We start from the raw sequence: 21501 nt of genomic DNA, 5'->3' as shown, positions 1-21501 counted from the left end.
TTTGTCCCAAAAATTGGGCTCTTTCGGTTTATCATAGACAGTCTTGCTGACCTCACTTACCCCAAGTCTATTCCACTGATCCTCCTTTCTGTCTCTTAGCCAGTACCATATCATTTTGATGATGTAAGAGGGGAATATATATATAATAATAATAAAATATATGATGTAAGAGGGGAATATATATATTCCCCTCTTACATCATATATTTTATTATTATTTTTAATAATTCTTCCAAAATTTGGCCATTTATCCAATGTAGAAAAAGTCTTGGTCTAATAGATTTTTGATGAAAAACATTCTTTCCCAAATGGTACCTTCCCTTCTTAGCCTACATTGATTTAATTAATGCAAAAACTTTTCAATGTCATAATAGATGTTATATTATCTTTTCTGGTGGTCTCTATCCCTTATTTGGTTAAGAAATCACTCCCTCGCAATTACTATGAAGGGTTAACTAGTCTGGCTCTCTTCTTTAACCTTTTTACCTTTAATATTCACATTGCTTAGAATAGCCATTTTGGGGTTACAGTGGTATATTGTCTAAGAAATTAACCTAATTTCTTCTAAACTACTTTCCACTATTCTTAGTCATTCTTACCAAATAAAATTGGAAGTTCTTCCCCCCGGATAATTTATATTCTTTAATTTTTCTGTTCCAATCTGTTCCATTGATCTACTTTTCTAGGTCTAAAAAAATAGAAACATATAGTTATCATAATTATTGCTTGCTAGTATGATTTGAGGCCTGGAAGTGTTATTCTCTTCATTACTAATATTTCCCATTATTTCCCTCAAGAGTTTATTTTGAAGTTCCCTTTCCGACAGAATTTTGTTATTTTATATGGCTCTATAAAGTATTCCCTCAGTAATTTAGTAAAATACTAACACTACAAATAAATTTAGTGGTTATAAACCTTTTACTATATTCACATGCTCCAACCTTGAGCACTACCTCTCTCTCCAATTATTTAAGTAGTTCTTTATTTCTTTAAAGAAGATTTTATAATTGTATTTATGTCTTTAATGTGGCTTTTTAAGTTGACTCCCAGATACTTTATTCATTTTGTTTTTACTTTGAAAGGTATATAATTTTCTAAATATTTCTTCTATTTTATTTCTATACAGAAAAGCTTTTGGTTTTGAGGGCTTATTTGATATTCACCTATTTTATGAAAGCTATTGTTTCAGTGAGATTCTTTGTTTATTCTCTGGGTTCTTTTTACTAAACCATCACATCAGCAAATAGATAATTTTATGTCCTCTTTGTCTAGATGTATACCTTTCTTTTTCATGTCTTACTGTTCTTGCTAGAATATTAAAGTTAAAAAGGTTAAAGAAGAGAGCCAGACTAGTTAACCCTTCATATAGTAATTGCAAGGGAGTGATTTCTTAACCAAATAAGGGATAGAGACCAATTCCGATTACAGAACTATGTCAAAGTATAGGGAAAGAGACACTCTTGCTTTACTCTTATATTTATTAGAAAAACTTCTAGTATTTACCCATTGCAAATAATGCCAGCTTTTGGTTTAAGATATATACATTTTTTCTTTACTTTAAAAAAGATGTCCCTTTGTTGTGAGGGTTAGTTATTAATTTAGTATTAGTGTTGGACCTAGAAGGAAGGGTTGGTTGATTCCAAGGTGGAATGAAGAAGCAGGAAGTGTGCTGCTTGCTCTCTGAGACAGACTCCATAGTGGTTGGGGACATAACTATTGCTAATCCTGGGAGAACTCAGAGTTAGGGAAAACTACATCCAGATTCCCTGGGATCCTGAGAGAGGTGGAGGCTTTCAGCAGTGGACAACAGACCTGTAGAGCAGCACCAAGTGGGGAAGTGGTTTGTGATCTGGTGGACAGCATTGCAAACTTTCTCTCCCTACCTGGGTACCTTGGATCACCTGTCCTGGTGGAGTTGGCTCCTGGCATCCTGAGACCATCCTTGGATTTACTGTGAGATCTCAATTGAAAGCCATCCTCAGGCCCTTTAGCTGAGCTGACCGTACCTGGCGGGAACCAGGTTTGGAGGAGCTTTTCCCTGTGACTTCAATACTTTTGGCCCTACCTGGCTTAGGTCAATAGAATAGTATAGTTAAGTCCCTCCCTTGACCTTGTGGTTTGTCCTTAGTTGTTAAAAGCAGAATTCCTAATACCCATCCTTGTTTATTTGTTTATTCAATTAAAACTGTTACAACTTTTACCTGTTGCCTGCTTGTTACATAGGCCCTAACCTAGATGAGCTAAGTGACTGTTGGCCAAACTGCCATTCTCGTGACAGTTAACAGGTTGACAGTAAACCCTGGTCTTCCTATCCTGTTTGGTCCAGACCATCAGACATTCCTGTCTCTCTTTCAACCCAGTATGAACCCACAAAACCATTTAGATTACATTCTTAATAATCCTCCTTTAATCCTTCCAAGAGCTTTGCATTGTAGCATTTGAAACATGAGTTTTGTATGTGGTAAAAAGATTTTTTTTCTCCTTTATTTGTCATAATCGTGTGGTCTGGGTTACTTTTAAAAATGTGCTTCATTATGTTGTTTTCCTAGCGTTGTACTATTCCTTCATCAGCAATATAAATTCAATTTGGTCACAATAAATAAATTTTGAATATACTGCTGCTGTCTTTCAGCTAAGATTTTATATTTTTCACTAATATTTATTTGGGATAGATATAGGAATTAAAATTCTCTTTCTTTTCATTGTCCCCTGATTTAGGTATCAGGACTATAATTATCTCATAAAAGGAGCTTAATTATTTTTAATTAATTTTTGAAAATAATACACATACCACATTACAAAGTCTTCTTGGAATATGTGATAAAACCCAACTCTAAATTCACCTGGGTAATGCCCCCCCACCACCACCACCTCCAGGCTGTTTCTTTATAGCTTGTTCAATTTTACTTTTGTGGTTTGGTTTATTAAAGATATTTATTTCATGCCCCTTGACCTTGTGTTTCATAGTTTTTTGTAGGGTCATCTTTAATTGTAATTTTTTTTCTGAAGTCTAATTGTGACTGATTAATCTCCATTTCTTCTCTGTTGTGGTATTGCCTTGTTAATTTTTTTTGTTGTTGTTCCTCTCATTTCTCTCTGAGAGTTAACAGTTTACTTATTTTATTATTATAATGAGAACAGTAATCCTACAGTCTTTTTTTCTTCTTCTTCTATTTTCTCTGTAATTTTCAAGTTTTCTCTAAGGGGGTTGATTTTCTACTTTTTAAATTGCATTGTCATACATACATTTCCACTAAGCAACTAACGCCAATTGAAGATAAATTAGTAAAACAATATTAAATGCCCAATTTTGTACTGCACTTAAGATAATTTTCAGCAGGGCTAATCTGCTGTAGCTATGCATGAAATACAGGATATATATATATATATATACACACATACATACACACACATATACATATATACACATATACACATATATACATACATATTTTCCATATATATACATACATACATATTTTCCATATATATACATACATACATACACATAGATATTTTTCCCCCCCGTGTACTTTAACTAGAATAAGTGAGCCAAAAAATCATAAGAGCGTTTTCTAATTCACTCTTTACCCTAGAAGCAGTACAAGCAGATCCACAAAGTTGTTTAAGGTACAAAAATACTCAAGTTTATCAAGGCAACCCTATCCACTTAAACCTAAAGTTTTCCTTTGGGTGCTAATTGCATCGTTCCTCCTCTAACCGTTTTTTTTTGTTTTTCTAAATTTCGGTGAAGTAAGAGAAAGCCGGGGGAAGATCCTGGGGGTAGCCAGGAAAGCAGGGGCCAGTAGACAGAGCCCCGAACCAAGACCTAGGAAAATATTAGGCTTTCACTTTCAAAGCCCCGAGCTCATTCAGAGACGTCTTTGGCCATTAGTTATAGCGTCATCAGGAAGCGCCCAGTCAAGCTTCACCAAGGAAACGCCGCCTGCGCTTTCCTAGGGGGACGAGCCGAGGCGGGGCTAAGCGAGGGAGAAATAGACGAGCATTCTGGGAATTGCCATTTTGACTATGGGCGGAAGAGACTTTCTTGGTTTATCTTTGGCCAAAATGGGGCGATGTTTTTTGAATATAACTGGATGACGTTATATGATATGTTGCCTCTTTCATCGCTCTTTAGCACTGAGTTAACTTTAAACTCTCTAAAGCCTACATCTAACCAAATTACGAAAACACACACTTCCTCTTAGAGAAGCTGCGGGGGGTGTTCACGTAGCCTCGGAAGACAGTCCCCGCCCCCAAGGCCTTAAGTCAGAGGTCGGAGGTTGTGGCTTCGGGGCCAATATGGTGGCGGAGGAGAATCTTCGCGTGGTTCGCAGCGGAGGGAGCAAGTTGAACTTCCGCAGAGCAGTATTTTCAATCGATTCCAAGTAAGGATTCCGCGCGAAACGGGATGGGGAACGGGAGATGGGATCAACCTCGGAGACAAGCTCTCCTCCGCGTGTGCCGCTTGAGGGCTGGGGGGGAGGGAAATCTGGGGAGAGGGGACCGCGATCCGCGGATCTGCCCTGGAGAGATGCTATCCAGGAGGGGAATGTGTCCAGAGGAGCGATGTAATGGTTCAGGGGCGAAGTCCTTATTTCCCACGCGTACTCCTGCTGGAGAGCGTCTGCTCCCGGCGTGAGGGAGATCCCGAGCCCGCCGTTTCTGACGCGTGAAACACACCTACACACATGTAAGCACACCATGACTGACACACGTGGAATTCAACCGCATACACACTCCCGGACCCACTCCACGACTGACGCGTGGAACACATCTGCGCAGAGGCCCTTTGTAAATAGAATCTGGAGCCAAAGCCCCCACACCTGATTTCATAGCTCTTTTTTCTCCTCTAAGAACAATGTCAGATTCTGCTTTTGATCGTAGGGGTATTTGCCTTGCCTTCCTGAGGGTGGACAATATCTTAATAGCTTGGATACTGCCTGCAAATCCCAGACGCTTAATAGCTGGAGGATGATAGTAGGCAGTCAGACAGAAGAGCATTTCTTGAGTGGCAGACTCAGTGCTAAGCTCTGGAAATTCAAAGAAAAACAAAAATAGTTATCTTCAAGAAAGAGCTTACATTCCAGGAGAAGCAACCAAAGCCAGCATTTACTAAGCTCTTTCTATGTAGGAGCTGTGCTAAGGAATGGTCATTTAAACCTCTCTCTCCCACCCCCAAAAAAGGACTGTTGTTTCATTTTTACTCTATTCCTCTACTAACATTCACACATCTACTCATTACCCCACTCTCCACAGCAGCTCTTTCAAATCTTTTCATCCTTAAACTTCTTTTGACTTCCCCTCTCCCCAGACTCCTGGAATCTAAGAACCTTGCCTCATATTTTGCAGAAAAAAATTAAGGCTAATAATGGTGTTCTTCTTCCTCCCTATGTCTCTTAGATACCTTTTCCCACCCTTTTCCTCTCTGCTGTAAAAGAGAGGGCGTTACACCTTACTAAGGCACACCCCTCCACCTTTATAAATGATCCTATTCCATCCCATTTTCTCCAACAGATTGCCCACTCCTTTGTTGCTACTCCCCCATTAACTGTATTCATCTTTCTCTGTATTCTAACTCCTTCCCCACTGCATGTAGACATGTCTTTCCCCATTTAAAAAAAAAAACCACTTTATCCTGCCATTCTTGCTGACTGTAGTTCTCTCTCTTGTACCCTTTTTGTGGGTAAACTCCTTGAGAAACCTGCCTTTAGTGAGTGCCTTCACTGTCTCTTTTGTGACTCATTCTAATACCTTCCAATCCAGTTTAGGATCTTTGGGTCATTCCACTAAAGCTCTTCTCCTCAGTTACCAAAGGTCTCTTGTCAAATACAATGTCTTTTTTTCTATCCTCATTCTTGAACCCTCAGTTGTTTTTGACTACTGGTCACCCTCTTTTCCTGGATACTCTTCTCTAGGTTTTTGGGACACAATTCTCTCCTGATTTTAGCTGTCAGACTACTCCTTCATCTCCTTTGCCAAAAACTCATCTAGGCCTTGTGTTCTAACAGATGTCCCATATAGCGCTATGTAGGCCACCTTCTCTTCACTGAGCACTATTTTGCTTGGTAATCTCATCAGTTCCCATGGATTCTTGTTTTTATGATGAGGATTCTTAAATTTACCTATCCAGCCATAATCCCTCAGCACACCTCTAGTCTCCCATCTCCAGTTGTCTTTCAGACATCTCAAATTGGATGTCCAATAGACATTTTAAATTCAATATGCCCCAAAGAGAACTCATTATCTTTCCTCCCAAACCCTTTCCCCACCTAACTTTTCTGTTACTATAAAAGGTACCACCTTACTTACATGCTCCCAAATTCTCAACCTAGGACTCATCCTGGATTTCTCACTGCCCTTATCTTCCCTCCCCAGCATACCAATCTGTTTCCAGCCTTGTCAATTTCACCTTTGTAACATCTCTGCAATAGACCTCCTTTTCTCCTTTGACACTGTCACCACTACATGGGGTGACTAACCTAATTGCCATTCCACAAACAGGATACTTCCATCTGTGGCTCCAGGTATTTTCTCTGACTGCCCCCTATGGCTGCATGTTCTCCCTCTTCATCTCTGCTTCCTGGCTTCCTTCAAGTCCTAAATAAAATTGAATATTTTACAGGAAGTCTTTCCCAAACCCTTCTTAATTCTAGTGCCTTCCTTCTTTTAATTATTTCCTATTTATCCATGTTATAGTGTTTGTACATATTTTTGCCTTTTTTAATCTAAAGCATTCGCACAATGCCTGGTACACAGTAGGTGTTTAATAAGTGCTTATTCCCTGACTACTCAACATGTCAGAATATCTTCAGTACTATCTTTAAAAAAAACAAAACTATTGCTATCTTTTTCTTAATATTACCATTATTCCAGATGTAGTCTTCCTTCTTCTGTTCCCTGCAAACCATCCGTTATTAAAACAACAACAAATCTTAAAGGAAAAAGAAATCAATTCCGCTTAACTAGGTAACACATCAAATGACTGACAGCATATGCAATATCCTGTATCCATAGTTCACCACCTTTGCAACTGAGGGAGAGAAGGGCATTTTCTCATTTCTTCTTGAGGTCAAGCTTGGTCATTATAATTGCATACCATTCCATTTAATTTTGTTCTTTAATATATATAGCTATAGTTTTATATATATGTGTGTGTGTGTGTATTGTTGTGAGGAGGATTACTTAGTTATTATTTAGGAGACCTAACAGGAAAGGCTTGAGAATTCCAAATGGAATGGGGAAGCAGGAAGTGTGCCTCTCTCTCTGAGATGGACTCCATGGTGTTTGGGACAAGTTTTAACTGAACCTGGGAGACCTCAGAGGAAGTGGAGTTGTACCCTGATTCCCTGGGATCCTGAAGGAAGATTGACATCTACTTGTGGGAGATTTTGGTAGAGACTATTAATCCCAACCTAAGTTGCAGGTTAACTTGGGCTGGGTTAGCTCCCAGAATCTACCCACCTGAAAGAGCACTGCTAGTGGTCCTGGAGGAGCTGGTACATCGCTGGAGTATGTCTGGACTCTGCTATGAGGATACCCACTTCAGTCCTGCTATTCTCTGGGCCCTATCTTGCTTAGGTCTCAGTTGAGTGTAGATAAGTCCCTCCCCTGACCCTGTGGTTTGCCCTTAGTCTGAAAGTGTAGAAACCCCTGTTCTCATCCTTTACCATAGTTCCCTTAATTAAATTTGTTATAAAATCTTGTAATTTGCTTGCAAGTTTCCATAGGCCTTGTCTAGATGGTGCAGAGTGCCTAACTGCCACTTCTGTTAACAGACATTTTCTTAGCTGTTAAACCCAGTCTCCCTACCTTGTTTGGTCCTACCTTCTGTCATTCCTGTCTCCCTCACACTCCTTCTGGACCCACATTTAATATTTAAGGCAACTCCCCTGGTTTTCCCCATAATAGTATGCATATGTATATATACATACATATATATGGTTTTCTCATGTTTTGTGTAATTTACTGTGCCATCAATTCATACATTATTCTGTGTTTCTCTGAATCTTTATATTCATTTCTCATAATACAGGAAATATTCCATTATTCTCAGGTATTGCAGTCGTGTCTATCCATACCCCAATCATTGAGAATCTACTTTGTTCTAGTTCTTTACCACCACAAAAAGTCTGACTATATATATTTAAGAACTTTCTACCTTGACCTTCATAGATATATTCCTAGTATTAGAATCTCTTTGTTACTTCCTAACATAATTCTAAATTGCTTTCAAGAGTGGTTCACAGCTTCAACAACTGTTTCTGTTTCAAAGTTCCTGTCTTTAAACCTCTAAAATTAACTTCCTATCTTTATCATCATTGCCAATTTGCTGAGTGAGGTAAAACCTCACAGTTGTTTTGATTTGCATTTCTCCGGTGAATTATGATATTTGTAGTTTTCAGTAATATGTATTTCTTTGAGAACTGTTTGTTCATATCTATTGATCAATATCCCTGGAGCTTTGGGTCTTACATATGCATTCTTTACACTTAATGTATGACTAATGCATCTTTTTTTCCTAATGAGATGTACCCTTAATTCTCCATCTTATGTAGAAGATATTGAAATAGTTGTTGAATTGATTGATGAGTCTGTGAGCTGTAAGACTTCCTTGCAGATAAAACCACTTAGTAGAATAGTTTTTCTGGTACTCAGAATAATAGGTTCTTTTAACTGATCATCTGAACCAACCCCCACATTTTACAGTTCAAAAAACAAGTTTCTGAAGTGTAAAAGAGTTTCCATAGTCACATACAAGTGAGTGGCAAAGCCAGAATTGTAACTCAGCACTCTTGATTTTTGGCCTAGTGCTTTTTCTACCTCTCAGTGCCCACTCATTCTTTTCCACTAGTTATGCATACTGAAGATTAGTGGCATTCATATCTTTGACATCAAAACCATCTTAGATTCATGTCTTGATTCTATTATTCAGGAGCTCTGTGGTTCTACCCAAGCCATTTATCTTTGGGCTTTGAATTCCTCCTCTTAAAAAATAAGGGCATTCATATTAAATTCACAGGATTATTGTGGGGATCTAAATGAGAGTGCCCATAAAGTTCTTTGCAAACTTCATCAAACTTTATGAAAGTGTCAGTTATTTACAGCAGAATTCTAATATTGAATACACATTCTAGAAAATTGAAATGATAGGATGGGGAGTAGATAGCATATAAAAATATGGCAATATAAGCTTAAGTTTTTTAAAGGATAGCAAACATTAGTAAATAATTCTTCAACTCCGAATTACAATTGGGATAATGATTAGTTTTTGTTCTTCCAATCTTATCCTGGTACCTTTCCAGATCACCTGTCAGTGATCATTGACATATATAAGATCAGAGGACTACATATCCCAAGCTGGAAGAAACTTCAGAGACCATTTAGTCCAACCACTTCATTTTACTGATGAGAAAAAAATCAGAAGCTAGACTTGAATTCAAATGCCCTGACTAGAGAGCTGGTGCTCTTTACCCCTCTTTTTAAAGAATCATGTTATAGTTCAATAAAACAACTATTTGATATGCTGGTCATTCTGACACTGAATATCAGTATAAAATATGGCACCTATTTTGGAATTGAGATCTGTTTTACCTCTGCTGTTTAACCTCCATTAGACTTCCCCTATTAGACTGAGTTTTTTGAATATAGGAACCATCCTTAACTTTTTATGCATCCCACAGAACTTGGTACGTAGTAGGTGCTTAATAATATTTATTGACTCTTTCAGACCTTAATTTCCTGAAACAATTGCGAGATGAAGTTGGATTAGATTGCCTCACTTTCAAGAGGACTGAATGTTCTCAAGGGCTTTCCTAGCACAAACCCACGAACTTCCCAAATTAGTGTCAATTCTAATTGTCTGGAAAGATTAGCCAAAAGAGACAAATACTAAAACGTTATAAGTAGATGGTTTTGAGGATTGAGCTGGATTCCAGCCGTCCCTTTTAGCTCTAAATCTTATGATGCCTCCATGGCTTCTTTTTTGTGATTATTGGCCTTGATTTTTCATAAATCTGCCCAACTTAGTAGAAATTTTACTCTTTTCCCTTTATTATATCAGAGCTACTATTCAGGTTGTGTGCCTGCAACATTGATGTTCACTGATGAGTTAGTCATCAATAATTTTAAATTATATTCAAAATATACTTTTCATAAAGTCAGGGAGTATGTAACAATTCATTTTTAGTTTCATGATTATGATTTACTTATCCATTCCTCAACCCTGCTGGAAAATAAGGTGGTGTTACTTCTGCTCACCACAAAAGGTCATATAATAGCTGAGACCACAAACCAAAAGGGAAAATATATATGGCAGTGATTTCTTTTCATTAGATCATCTTTGAATACTAAGGATACCCACATGACTAATACATGAACTCAATCCTGATTTATATAGTAAATAGCTATAATCTACAATTTTATTTCCAGGGTAAAAATATATTAAATGTTAGTTACCACTTGTGCTTTATAATGCTATTTGAACTTGGGATTTCAACGTGAGAAACTATAAGCATTAAAATGCTACTTTGGGAATTTCATTAGGGCTGCCTTACATATAGATAATAACATAGCTCACACACCATCATTGAAATATCACTTTGCTCTGTTTTTCTAGGCCATGGATTTTCATTGATGTATTTATTTTTTCACACAGTGACCTAATTCATTTTGTGACCCTGGCTCACTTCTGCATGTACTAATAGAACAAACATTAGTAGAAAGAACACTGAAGTTGGGAGTTAAAAATCTCACTTTGCCTGTGTCATTAGGCAAGTATTTTCTTAGTAGGGCCCAAGTTTTCTCATTTGTAAAATGACATCACTTCTAACTTTGAACATCCCTCATCTGTATGTTGTTCTAGCAAAAGAGCTCTTTGAGTCACAGGTAACATTTTATCTCAAATTTAGTTGACCAGACATCCATGTAGGGCCTACTATATGTAAAATATTTTCATAGAATGCTATTCCACTAATTGTTTTTACTGTATAAGTTAAAAATCAAGATATTGAGAGAGGAAAAAAGTATGTTGCATATCCTCATTTTTATACATTTTATCATCAGAAATACTTTTGGTCATCTGTATTTCATGGGACTGCCTTTTTATATCTCTTCTGTTTGATGTGTCTTTTACTTCTAGGTATCTTTTCTGTGTCTCCGGTGACTTCGTGAAAGTATATAGCACAGCTACAGAAGGATGTGTGTATGTACTGCAGGGACACAGTAATTTGGTGACTGGAATTCAGCTCAATCCCCAAAACCATCTACAGGTTGTCTAATTACTAATCATTTCATATTTTAGCATTTGCTTCTCTGATCGGTGTTATAAAAAAATTAAGAGTTGACACTAGTTTGGAAAATTAGTGAGTCTGTACTAGAAAAACTCCTGAGTTTATTTAGTCCTCTTAGAAATGAGGCAAACACCAACCACCTTTTTAAGAATCTGAATATAAAACTAATTGGAGCCACTTAAACATAGATTTAAATAATTTTCCTAGTTCCTCCAGAAATGAGAAATTTGCTGATAATGATAAATAGTACAATCTCAAGTTAAATTTCAAGCATTAGTAAATAGGCTTGCCAGGTAATTCCAGGATATAAACCAGTTGTACAATGTACAATGTATCCCAAACTAAGATGGCTCAAAACTATCCAGTATAGAGGATGTGGTAAATTGTCCATTTTTCAAAGACAGAAAACATGTCTTAATTCTTCAGAGATAAATAAGGAAAATTTTTATTATTTTTAAAAAGTTTTATTTTTTGTAATTTGATGTTTTTATTTGGATCTATTTTCTAATCAGTTATGTATCGTGTTCACCTTTTCAGCTATATTCTTGTTCTCTTGATGGCACAATTAAACTTTGGGACTTCATAGATGGCATTTTGATAAAGGTATGTGGGTTAGCCTTCTATCATCCAACATGGAATAGCATGAACTAATAAAATTATATTCTTAGAAAGTCTATGTCTATTTGAAATTATATATTCTCCAAGGATGGAAAAGTAAAGAGGAAAAAACTAACTAGGAGGATACTCTTGAGAGCAAAGCTTTTTCTTTATCATTATTTGTGTTGAAAGGAAGGAAACTAACATTAAGTGCCTACTATGTGTCAGGCACTGGGTTAAGTGCTTTACAATTTTATTTGTTCCTTACAACAGAAACTGAGGCAGACAGGTTTAGTGATTTGCAGAGTGACACAGCTATTAAATGTAATAAAACTATATTTAAACTTCGATCTTCCTGACTCCCAAACTCTCATTAACAAATTTCTATAGCAATATGGTTAATCTAGTTATCAAGATTGTTGCCTTAAGGGCATAAGAATCATTTTTAAAATTCCCATTAAAGTTTAGAATCTTTTATTCTGTCTCTAAAATTATCCCAGTTTAGAAATGCTGACATATTTGCATCATTGTACATAATGACTGTTTGTGGGTATGCAGAAAGGAAAAAAAAGAAACCTTGTAAGCATTTAATGTTATTAATTAAATATTGATGAAGTTGTTTATGTCTACAAAAACAAAGGACTGTTCACAAACTGTTCTACCATAAGTACTAAGGAGCAGCCTGGAACAAGTATAATCTCTACTTTTTAAAGCAGACTTTGCAGAAAAAATCGTATAGCGAAATCTTAAGAGAAAGGAAAGTCAAGAATTCCCAGCTTCATTTTTTTTCTACCAGATATTGATAGTTGGAAAAATTTAAAGTTTGCAGAAATTGTTTTCCAGCTGAATGAGGGAAAATGTACCATCCTACATAAGTTAATTTTTAATAATAAGGAAAGTAATTGTCTTGATTTACCAACCCAATTAGCAATTGATTATTTTAATTTTAGATTTTATAGTATCCTTGTTTGATTTTTATCTTTCAGACTTTTGTGGTGGGTTGTAAACTCTATGCCTTCTTTGCACCTGTCCATCTTGAAGACTCAGTATTTATTATAATAAATAAAGAAACACCAGGTACACTTTGATAACTTTTTCTATATAGTATTAGGTACAATTTCATATTTTCATATTCCAAGTTCTGTATAATGTATAATTCAGGATTCAAACACATTTCTAGTTATAATCACTAACTTAATTTTTATGTGACTTCTTCAATTTTTGTAATTGGAATTTTAATTTTAAATGTTATCTTTTTAGGCTTATTTCAACTTATATATACTGTAGGAATGCTGTAACATAATATTCCCACAAACTCAAATCTGTATAGTACAATAAAGTAGTGGTTGCAACAAAAAAAATAGGCCTAATAAGCACAGATTATTTTTTAAGGCTGACTTGTTATATTCTCATAACTAAGACTTGTTCTTTTAAAATTTCCATTCTTCATTCTATATTCTTGACCATCACCATTATGCCAAATATGCTAGATAATCTATTTGCTGATCTTTTGGAAAGTGCAGGAAATGAGGAGAATTTGAGATATTGCTGCTATAAATAATATTTATTAGAACTTAAGTTGTTTAAATATTTTGTTATTAACAGTTTTATAACATTTTCATGACTATGACATTTGAACTCTTAACACCAGTTCCCTATATGCTGTAAGTGAATGTCATTTATTGTCTCTTGAGAAAATGAACTGGACCAAGCACTCTTATAAGAGATTTGTACTGAAGGTGACAAATTTTAAAAAGCATCAAGGAGAGAGGTTTCATTTACAGGATATTTAGAAGGAAGGTGCCAAATGTTTAAAAATGTGACACAGTATTACTACCAAAGTAAAGGTACTTGAGATTGCATCAATAACTACAACCTTTGTGGTTACTTTCTTATCTTTATGAAATCTTTGAGGAGGTCCTGCTTATGCATGAAGGTACCCTTGATGAAAATGAGAAGGAAATAGGCAGAATTCAACAAATAATTGTCTATAGAAGACCAAATCTTCTGTCATACAGTTGACAAAGGTATAGTGCACGCGAGGTCCCATTGTGTTTATTGTTGATTTAAAATAAGGCAATACAAAACATTGATTTGGTATAGCAAATTTCAGACAGAGAGAGAGACTAAACTAACTTAACTTTATGACCCTTGAAGACATTAGGATTCTAAAGGGACCCCTTTCTCCTCCATTATTGTAAAATAAATGTAAACAATTCATCTTTATGTAGTACCTTCCTTTTGGTCAAATATTTGTGCCTTTCTACATTTTAGTTGTCTCCTATACATTTCCATTTCATAGTGACTACTCAGTGCCACCCTTTTCACCTGGAATTCTTGGAAATAATTTCATTAAAGGTCTATTTTGTCCCCTATTGGATTATATACTCAGCTTTTATGGATAGGTTATTCTTAATTTTAAGCCTTTATGTTTTGCCTTTTGGAATATCTTATTCTACTCTTTCCTCTAATTTTAGAGGCAACTGCTAAGTTTCATGTTATCCTGACTTTGTCTTCTTCATACTTGAACTCTTTAACACTTTGCTTTGGGCTGCTTGCAAAATACATAATTTTTTTTAAAACTTGGAATCTGAAATTTTGTTTGTGATGTTCCTGGGAGTTTCTTATGGGAGCTGACTGATGGATTCTTTTTGTTTTCACTTTGTCCTTGGCTCTAAGAGATATGGGAAGTTTTCGTTTAAAATTTTCTCAAGTCTGATATCCTAGAATTTTTTTGGTCATGGTTTATAGGTAGTCTCATGATTCTTAAATTATCTATCCTGGACCTGTGTTTCCAGATCAGTTATTTTATATAATAGACTTCACTTTGTTCTTTTTTTTTTTCTTTCAGTTTTTCTATTATGTTTTAATATTTTTTAATCTCATGGAGTCATCATTTTCTGTTTGGCCCATTTTAATTTTGTGAAGGGTTAAATGGGGGGGGGGGCAGGAGTTTGATCAAAAGCCAGTATGCAGTTTATTAAATGCAAAACACTTAGTTTATTATTAGGAAATACGGATAGAAAATAGGAAGGAGGAAAATGAAAGTAATTTTATAATAGATTATGAGATTACCCACAATCCCAATCCTAACTAAATTTTTCTAGAAAACCATATATCTATCTGCCTCAGAGGGCAATATCTTCTGTTAGGCCAAAGCCCTCACCTACTCTCACTACTCTAACTGATAATATGGCCACTATCTATCTACCTTATCTACCCAGATTATTAATAATCAATAAGGCTATTTAGGCCTTAAATCTGTTTCTCAGTCTCCTCACAGTCCCAGAGAGAGACAGCCACACACACTCCTCTCTCTAGGGGACCTAGAGAAAAAAAGTCTCTTCCAAAGGTCTGCAGCTTACTAACCACATTCAGCCACACCCTTCTAACTGTCACCAACTGCCAAGTGGCATAGCGGGGGGGTCTCTAACTGCCAAACTGCACAGCAGGGAGTCTTTTATTCAGAAATCTTAATGTTCCTTTTCCTCTTATATAGAAAAAAAGGAGAAATTAATAAAAACTCTCTTAACAATTTTCAAAGAGTTTAATTCTATTCTAAGGTGTTATTTCTCCTTACTATTCTTTCCACCCTGGGATTCCATTATATATCTCTTGTTTGCTTTCTTGTAGGCATTCTTGGAATCCTTTGGACCAGGACATTCTTTTTTCATAGGCTATTTCTTAGACTTGTGGGGTAACTTTTTTTGGCTTTTACTTTGCTTTCTATCTTTCATAGTTTGCTGATTGCAGACTAGTGCTTGAGCCAAACTCTGCTCCCATATTCCTGTGTGGATTTGGTAGGCCCTGCTTGATGCAGAGTAAGGTAGCTAAGTTGAGGCACCATCTTTTGGAAGAATTATCTGGCTTTTTCTCTTGCTGTGATGTAATCCTAAGTTTCTTGGATGCTGAATGGTAGTCCAGGCCTGTCTCCTATTATATAGATGGGGCACCTGGATCTCCTCATGCTTGGCACTGACTTAGCTATCTCCTGCTATGAGACGGACTTTTGACACTTAATTTTCTACTTGTCCTGCTCGTCTCCACAATTCCTCAGAATTTTGTTAGTCTTTTTGTACAAGCCTGGATTGCTTTGAGAAACTTATAGATGATTCTCTTTGATTTTCTTCATCATTATTCCTTCTGGTTCATTTTTGGAGTTTTTCAGCAGTGGCTATGGGAGAACTGAGCACCTATAGATCTTGATAGGCTGTCATGTTTTCATAGTTAAAAAGATTTCTTTTGATGCTGATTTCATATTTGTTTAATATTTAACATTTAGTGAAAGGTAAAGAAGATTCCAGGAGGGCATAGTAGAAAACTTATTTTTCCCTTAGTCCCTCCCCAGCCACCACTACCACACACCAGACAGTGTTCTATTTCCAAATGCAGGATGTCAGGGTTAGGAAAGACTTTAGAGAGCATGTAGAGAGCAACAAATGTAGAGTTGAAGAAACTTGGGCACAGAGGCTAAGTAATTTTTCCAAAGTTATACAAGTGTCAGTGTCTTGATCCATATTTTTGTTTGTTTTGGTGGTGTCTTCTGGCCCCAATTCTATGATTTTCTATTATACCAAAGTTTATTTTAGAGTGTAGAACATTTATTAGAGTAAAAGAGATTATTCAGTAAGGGGAACCTATCTTTGTTTTTGTTATATATATAGATCATAGGTTTAGAAATGGAAAACATCTTAGATGTCATCTAGCTCAACCCCTTCATTTTACAAGTAAGGTAACTGAGGCCTTATGGAGGAGACATAATTTGCCTAAGGTCATACAGGTTATGAGTAAAAGAGCTGTTTTAGAGAGTGAAAATTGAGAATTTCCCATGTTTCCATACCAGTTTTCCAGGGTGATTTATCAGTAGAATTGTTCTCTTTTCCTCTAAATTCTGTATTCATTTTTTAACATAGACTTAGGGCTTTGGAAAGTGGAAGCTTGTGGAGGAAAAAATACTTATTTTTTATTTAAAATTGATTTTATGGTATACATTTCTATTGGATGAATTTCTACCTCAAAAAGAGTATCTTTAATATTTCCCAGAATTACTAAGTATCAAATGGATTCTTTGTTTCTGTTATAAATAAATATCTTTTGTTAAAAAAAATACCCATCAGTTCCTCTGTAAACATATTAATATAATTTTCTTTGGCTAGATGAGTTCCATTTGGCTTCATTGAAACTTCCAAAATCACCAAGCCAAGAAGTGGAAGTTAAAGAATTATCATTTGTCTTGGATTACATAAACCAGTCACCTAAATGTACTGCCTTTGGAAGAGAAGTAAGTTTTGTTTCTAGACTTTCTTTTTTGTATAAGCCATCTTCCATAAAATTAATATATTTTACATTTTTGTTCACATGACATTTTGGTTAAGAATTCCTTAAATCACTAAAATTTGATGACTTAAAGGTAGAGAACTCCTTGTTTTAAATGTCTGCAAGAACTTTAAAACAAAGTATGAAGAAGTGTCATTGAAATTCCTTAAAACGAATAGCATTTGGTTTTTAATTTTTAGAAAATTGTCATCATGTTGTCTTAAAGCATTTTAGACCTCCTGAAAATGATTAACTTTAACTTCACAAAATAAATTTTGCTAATATAATACAGTTTCAGATTCGATAAAGATCTTAGACATCATCTAGTCTAGAAAGTGGGTCCCAGAAAACATAATTAACTTGGCCCTGGTTACATGGATACTTAGTGACAGAACTTTTTTGCTTCCTGTTAAGGCTTATATCAGTTTTACTAATGAAAGAAAGAAAGAAACCTTAATATTTAGTCCCAGAAATGTAACTTCAGTATAACACTGGCAGCAAATTAAAACAATCACTTCACAATTCATGTTGGAATTAAGTGTCTTTGACCTACAAAATTGCTTTCAGTAATCTTTGTAGGTCCTCCCATACTAGTTACACATCATTTTTGCTTATGTGTAAGGAAATTTACCTACCCTCTCTGGGATTGCAAATGTGACTTCTGGAAACTGCCTGCTCTTAAACCCTCATAACCACAAGTTAGTTTACATTCTGCCATTGGCTCCTCTAGAAGTCTCAGTTCTTATCCCAGATCTCCCTACACTTCACGAAATCTAGAAAATATCTGATTTCTTTGGTATTCTTCCCCATGTAGAAAACTAGAGGTGTTTTGGAAATAAGACCTTGGAAACACATCTTTCATCTCATTTCATCTACTTGGTCAACAAATAGTATACCTGATAGGTATGACTTTCAATGCTTTAAGTGGAAGGATGGGTAGAATTACATGAATGCAGCCTGATTTTTCCCACTTGACCACTTATCAGGATAGCATTTTGTTTGATTTCTTGATGCTTCTAGCAAATTCCCATTTCAAAAAATGAATAAATTGACTTTAACACAGGTATGGATTTTGTTTATCAGAGTTGTGAAATCTTATTACTTTAAGCTGTTCTTTGAGACTATGAGTTAACTGATCTGCTTCGGGAACCTACATGCTGGCCACCCCCAGAAATAATAAAACAGAAAGACTAAGGAGTAACACTCAACTTATACTCTTAAGTGTAGTAAAGCTATAAGTGGCTATTGCTTATACTCATGGCTAAGATCAAGTTGTTTCTCTTTCAAAAAATAGAGCCAGTATGTTGTAGCAGCCCGAGACTTGTACTTGTCCGTTTATTTCTTCAAAAAGAAAAAGACATTTAGGTAAGAATTCATTTTTTACAGGTTGTCGGTAATTTTGTTTAATGTATGAATTTTTTTTCTCTATAAAATTAAGCTTATTCTGTAACTTAAGGTTGCTGTCTTTTTACCTGTAATTTCAAAAATACTTCTTGTTTAATACCATAGGTGATTAGGATTTGATATCTTTTGCATCTTTTAATTTATTAATTCTCTATATTTCTGAGATAGTTATAACAGCCCATACATCCAAGAGCTTGACAGTACAGAGCCTGTGCACTGAATCTAAGCTAGTTCATAGGTGCCAAGTGTTCCTCAATTAGATCACTGCTGTGGGATGGTTGATGTTTTGTTTATATCTCAATTAAATTACCTCCAAAATTTACTAACAAAGGGAAGCTTAGTCCCCAGTCAAAGAAGAGTCTGCCTCTTACTCATACCTTTGAACTTAAAATATCAGAGGTAGAAGAGACCTTAGAAATTATGTATGACAACTAGACTCTAAGACCCTTAATGTTAAGCCACTAAACATGATAGTAGCAAACCCTCTCTTTGACAGATTAGAAAACTAAGACCCAGAAGGGTCCAATAGCACACACTATGGTGGTTATAGACCAAAGTTTCTAAGAGGGTTAACAAGTAACATAGGGACAGGTTAGATTCAAGTACATGTGGAACTTGAAAATTAGTGTTTGCTTTTTTAAAAAATGGTCTATTTTTTGTTTATCTCTCATATAACCTTCCATTTAATAGATTTGAAAATTAAAATGTTTACTCCCAATATTTTTGACTCTCTTTCACATATAACTAACATTACTGACATAAACAGAAGTTATTTTTATAATTATGAAAAACTTTTTTTTAAGGTTTTCTTTGCCTTCAGGAAGTAAGAAGAATTGCAATAACATCTTTACTTGTGTAGCTTGTCACCCTAAAGAAGATTGCATAGCAACTGGACATCAGGATGGCAGAATTCGGCTTTGGTAGGTTGATCTACAAGGATCATGCTAATCTTTATATGTGATATATTGCAATAGCCTTGAAGACTTTGTAGTTGTATGTTACCAAATTGCATGTAATGTTACGGGGGATTTGGAAGGATGTTATCAGGGACTTACTAGGAAGGTAATATGGGAATTTAAGTAGGATGTAATAGGGAGATGCAGGATATAATATGAGGCTGAAGCTAGGGATAATAACTGGTAGGATCAGGGAACAAGACAAAGCAAGGGATCCAAGGCTGAAGGTATTCAATTGAATATAGTAGGTAATAGGGAAGTTAAAGCAAATAGTGGATAAGGAAGGTTCAATGATGAAGGTTGGCAGCTTAGGTGATAGGAGAAATAAGGGAATGTCTGAAGTCAGGGAGTATAACACTGAGGTAACAAGGATTGCCAGGGAGAGGATGAATTAATCTAAACAGGCAAACAGCAGCAGGGCATACCGACCAGGACTTAGGCTAAAGACAAACACTGAAAGGAAATAGACTGATTGAAATTAACTACAGGCTTTAGTTAATTTCACAGGAAGGGACTTATTTTGGAGTTACACCTCCTTCAAGATGGATACCCCAGCTTCCTTCAAACCCAGAGTATGTTGATTCTATTCTTCTTCCCTTTCTTACTAATTAACTAACAAAGTAACTAAAAGGTCTGTTTTAAACACAAAGGGATTTATTGTCTTCTCAGGTTAGATTGTCTGGGTAAAAGCATTAAGGAAGCCCTAATAGCTGCTTATAGAAACCTCAGGCTGGGGAAGGGAAGCAAGAATGGAGTCTGAGAAAAGTTCCTGCCTTTACTCAGCTCTCAAGGTGATTTTGAAATCAAAAGGGATTAGAATGATGGCTACAAAACCTCTCTAGATAAATTACTGCAAGGGTGGAGCTAAACTCACAGATTTGAACTACTTTCTAATTCACTCTCCTTATTGGATAAGGGAAATTAAGGTAGGAAAATGAGGTAGGGTATGGAGATTCAAAGGGTTTATCTAAATTAACAAATCTCAAAAAACACTCCAAAGCTAGGCTAGGTTTTCAGTCTCAAGAAGGAGAAGAAGGAGCTTCAGCTGGCCCTGGTTCCCTCCATGAGTTCCCAAATCCAACTGCCACTATTTCCCAAGATTCTAAACTCCTAACTGACATAAGAACTCAGCCAAAGCCTTCAAAACTGTTATGTCCCCCCCTCTATACTACAGTAACCAAGTAAAAGAGCATTGAAGGTCCACTAAATTCATGGAAATTAGGTAATCTTGTCTTCTTTTATTGTTGCCTTCATTAACATTTTTTTTTATATTGGCATTTTGAAGAGTGGTTTTTATCTCATCAGTCTTAAAGGAAAACAGTGAAGAGATGTTTCAGTTCAACTAACATAATGTTCCACATGATAGGCAGTGAAAGAAAAGTATTTTGACTTATTTATGTTAAAAACATTAAGCAAGGTAGTTAGATTGCTCAGTGGATTGAGAATGGAAGTTCTTTGGGTTCAAATCTAACCTTAGATATTTTCTAACCATGGGACCCTAGGCAAGTACTTAACCCCCATAGCCTATCCCTTAGCATTCTTCTGCCTTAGATGTTTATTAGTTTTATAGTATTGATTCTAAAATGCAAAGTAAGGGTTTTTTGTCTAATGATTCAGTCAATAAATTATGTTCTTACTGTGTAAAAGGCATTGTGGTAGGTTTTGGGGCTCTAACAAAAATAAAGCATTCCATACCCTCAGGGCTTCTGTTCTATGAGAAAATATGGCATGCACAAAATAGTAAGTAGAAAAGCTCATCTGTCAGTGTTTCCAACTCCACTAAGACCTTTGGAATACCCTGTACATAACAATGACTTTTCAAGAGGGAAAGAGATAGTGATAATTGAGATAATAGGGAAAGACCTTAAGGATGAGGTAGTATTGAATTGTTTTGTAAAGAAAGTTAAAGATTATGAGAGCGGTAAGAAGAAAGTACAT

The 21501-nt window shown here is 35.8% G+C and overlaps 1 protein-coding gene across 1 annotated transcript in view; it reads left to right on the top strand.

Moving 5' to 3' along the window:
• The first annotated feature begins 4301 nt into the window (after positions 1 to 4301).
• WDR75 (WD repeat domain 75) overlaps positions 4302 to 21501 on the top strand; it is a 41968-nt gene continuing 24768 nt past the window's right edge. The window contains exons 1-7 of the mRNA XM_044666456.1: positions 4302 to 4387; positions 11140 to 11269; positions 11828 to 11893; positions 12874 to 12964; positions 17044 to 17168; positions 18498 to 18568; positions 19411 to 19527. Of these exons, the coding sequence (XP_044522391.1) occupies positions 4302 to 4387; positions 11140 to 11269; positions 11828 to 11893; positions 12874 to 12964; positions 17044 to 17168; positions 18498 to 18568; positions 19411 to 19527 (686 nt within the window). The remainder of the gene's footprint in view (positions 4388 to 11139; positions 11270 to 11827; positions 11894 to 12873; positions 12965 to 17043; positions 17169 to 18497; positions 18569 to 19410; positions 19528 to 21501) is intronic.

The sequence above is a fragment of the Gracilinanus agilis genome, chromosome 3 (assembly GCF_016433145.1).
Source record: "Gracilinanus agilis isolate LMUSP501 chromosome 3, AgileGrace, whole genome shotgun sequence".
Taxonomy (NCBI): domain Eukaryota; kingdom Metazoa; phylum Chordata; class Mammalia; order Didelphimorphia; family Didelphidae; genus Gracilinanus; species Gracilinanus agilis.
This window is presented reverse-complemented; position numbering and strand designations above follow the sequence as displayed.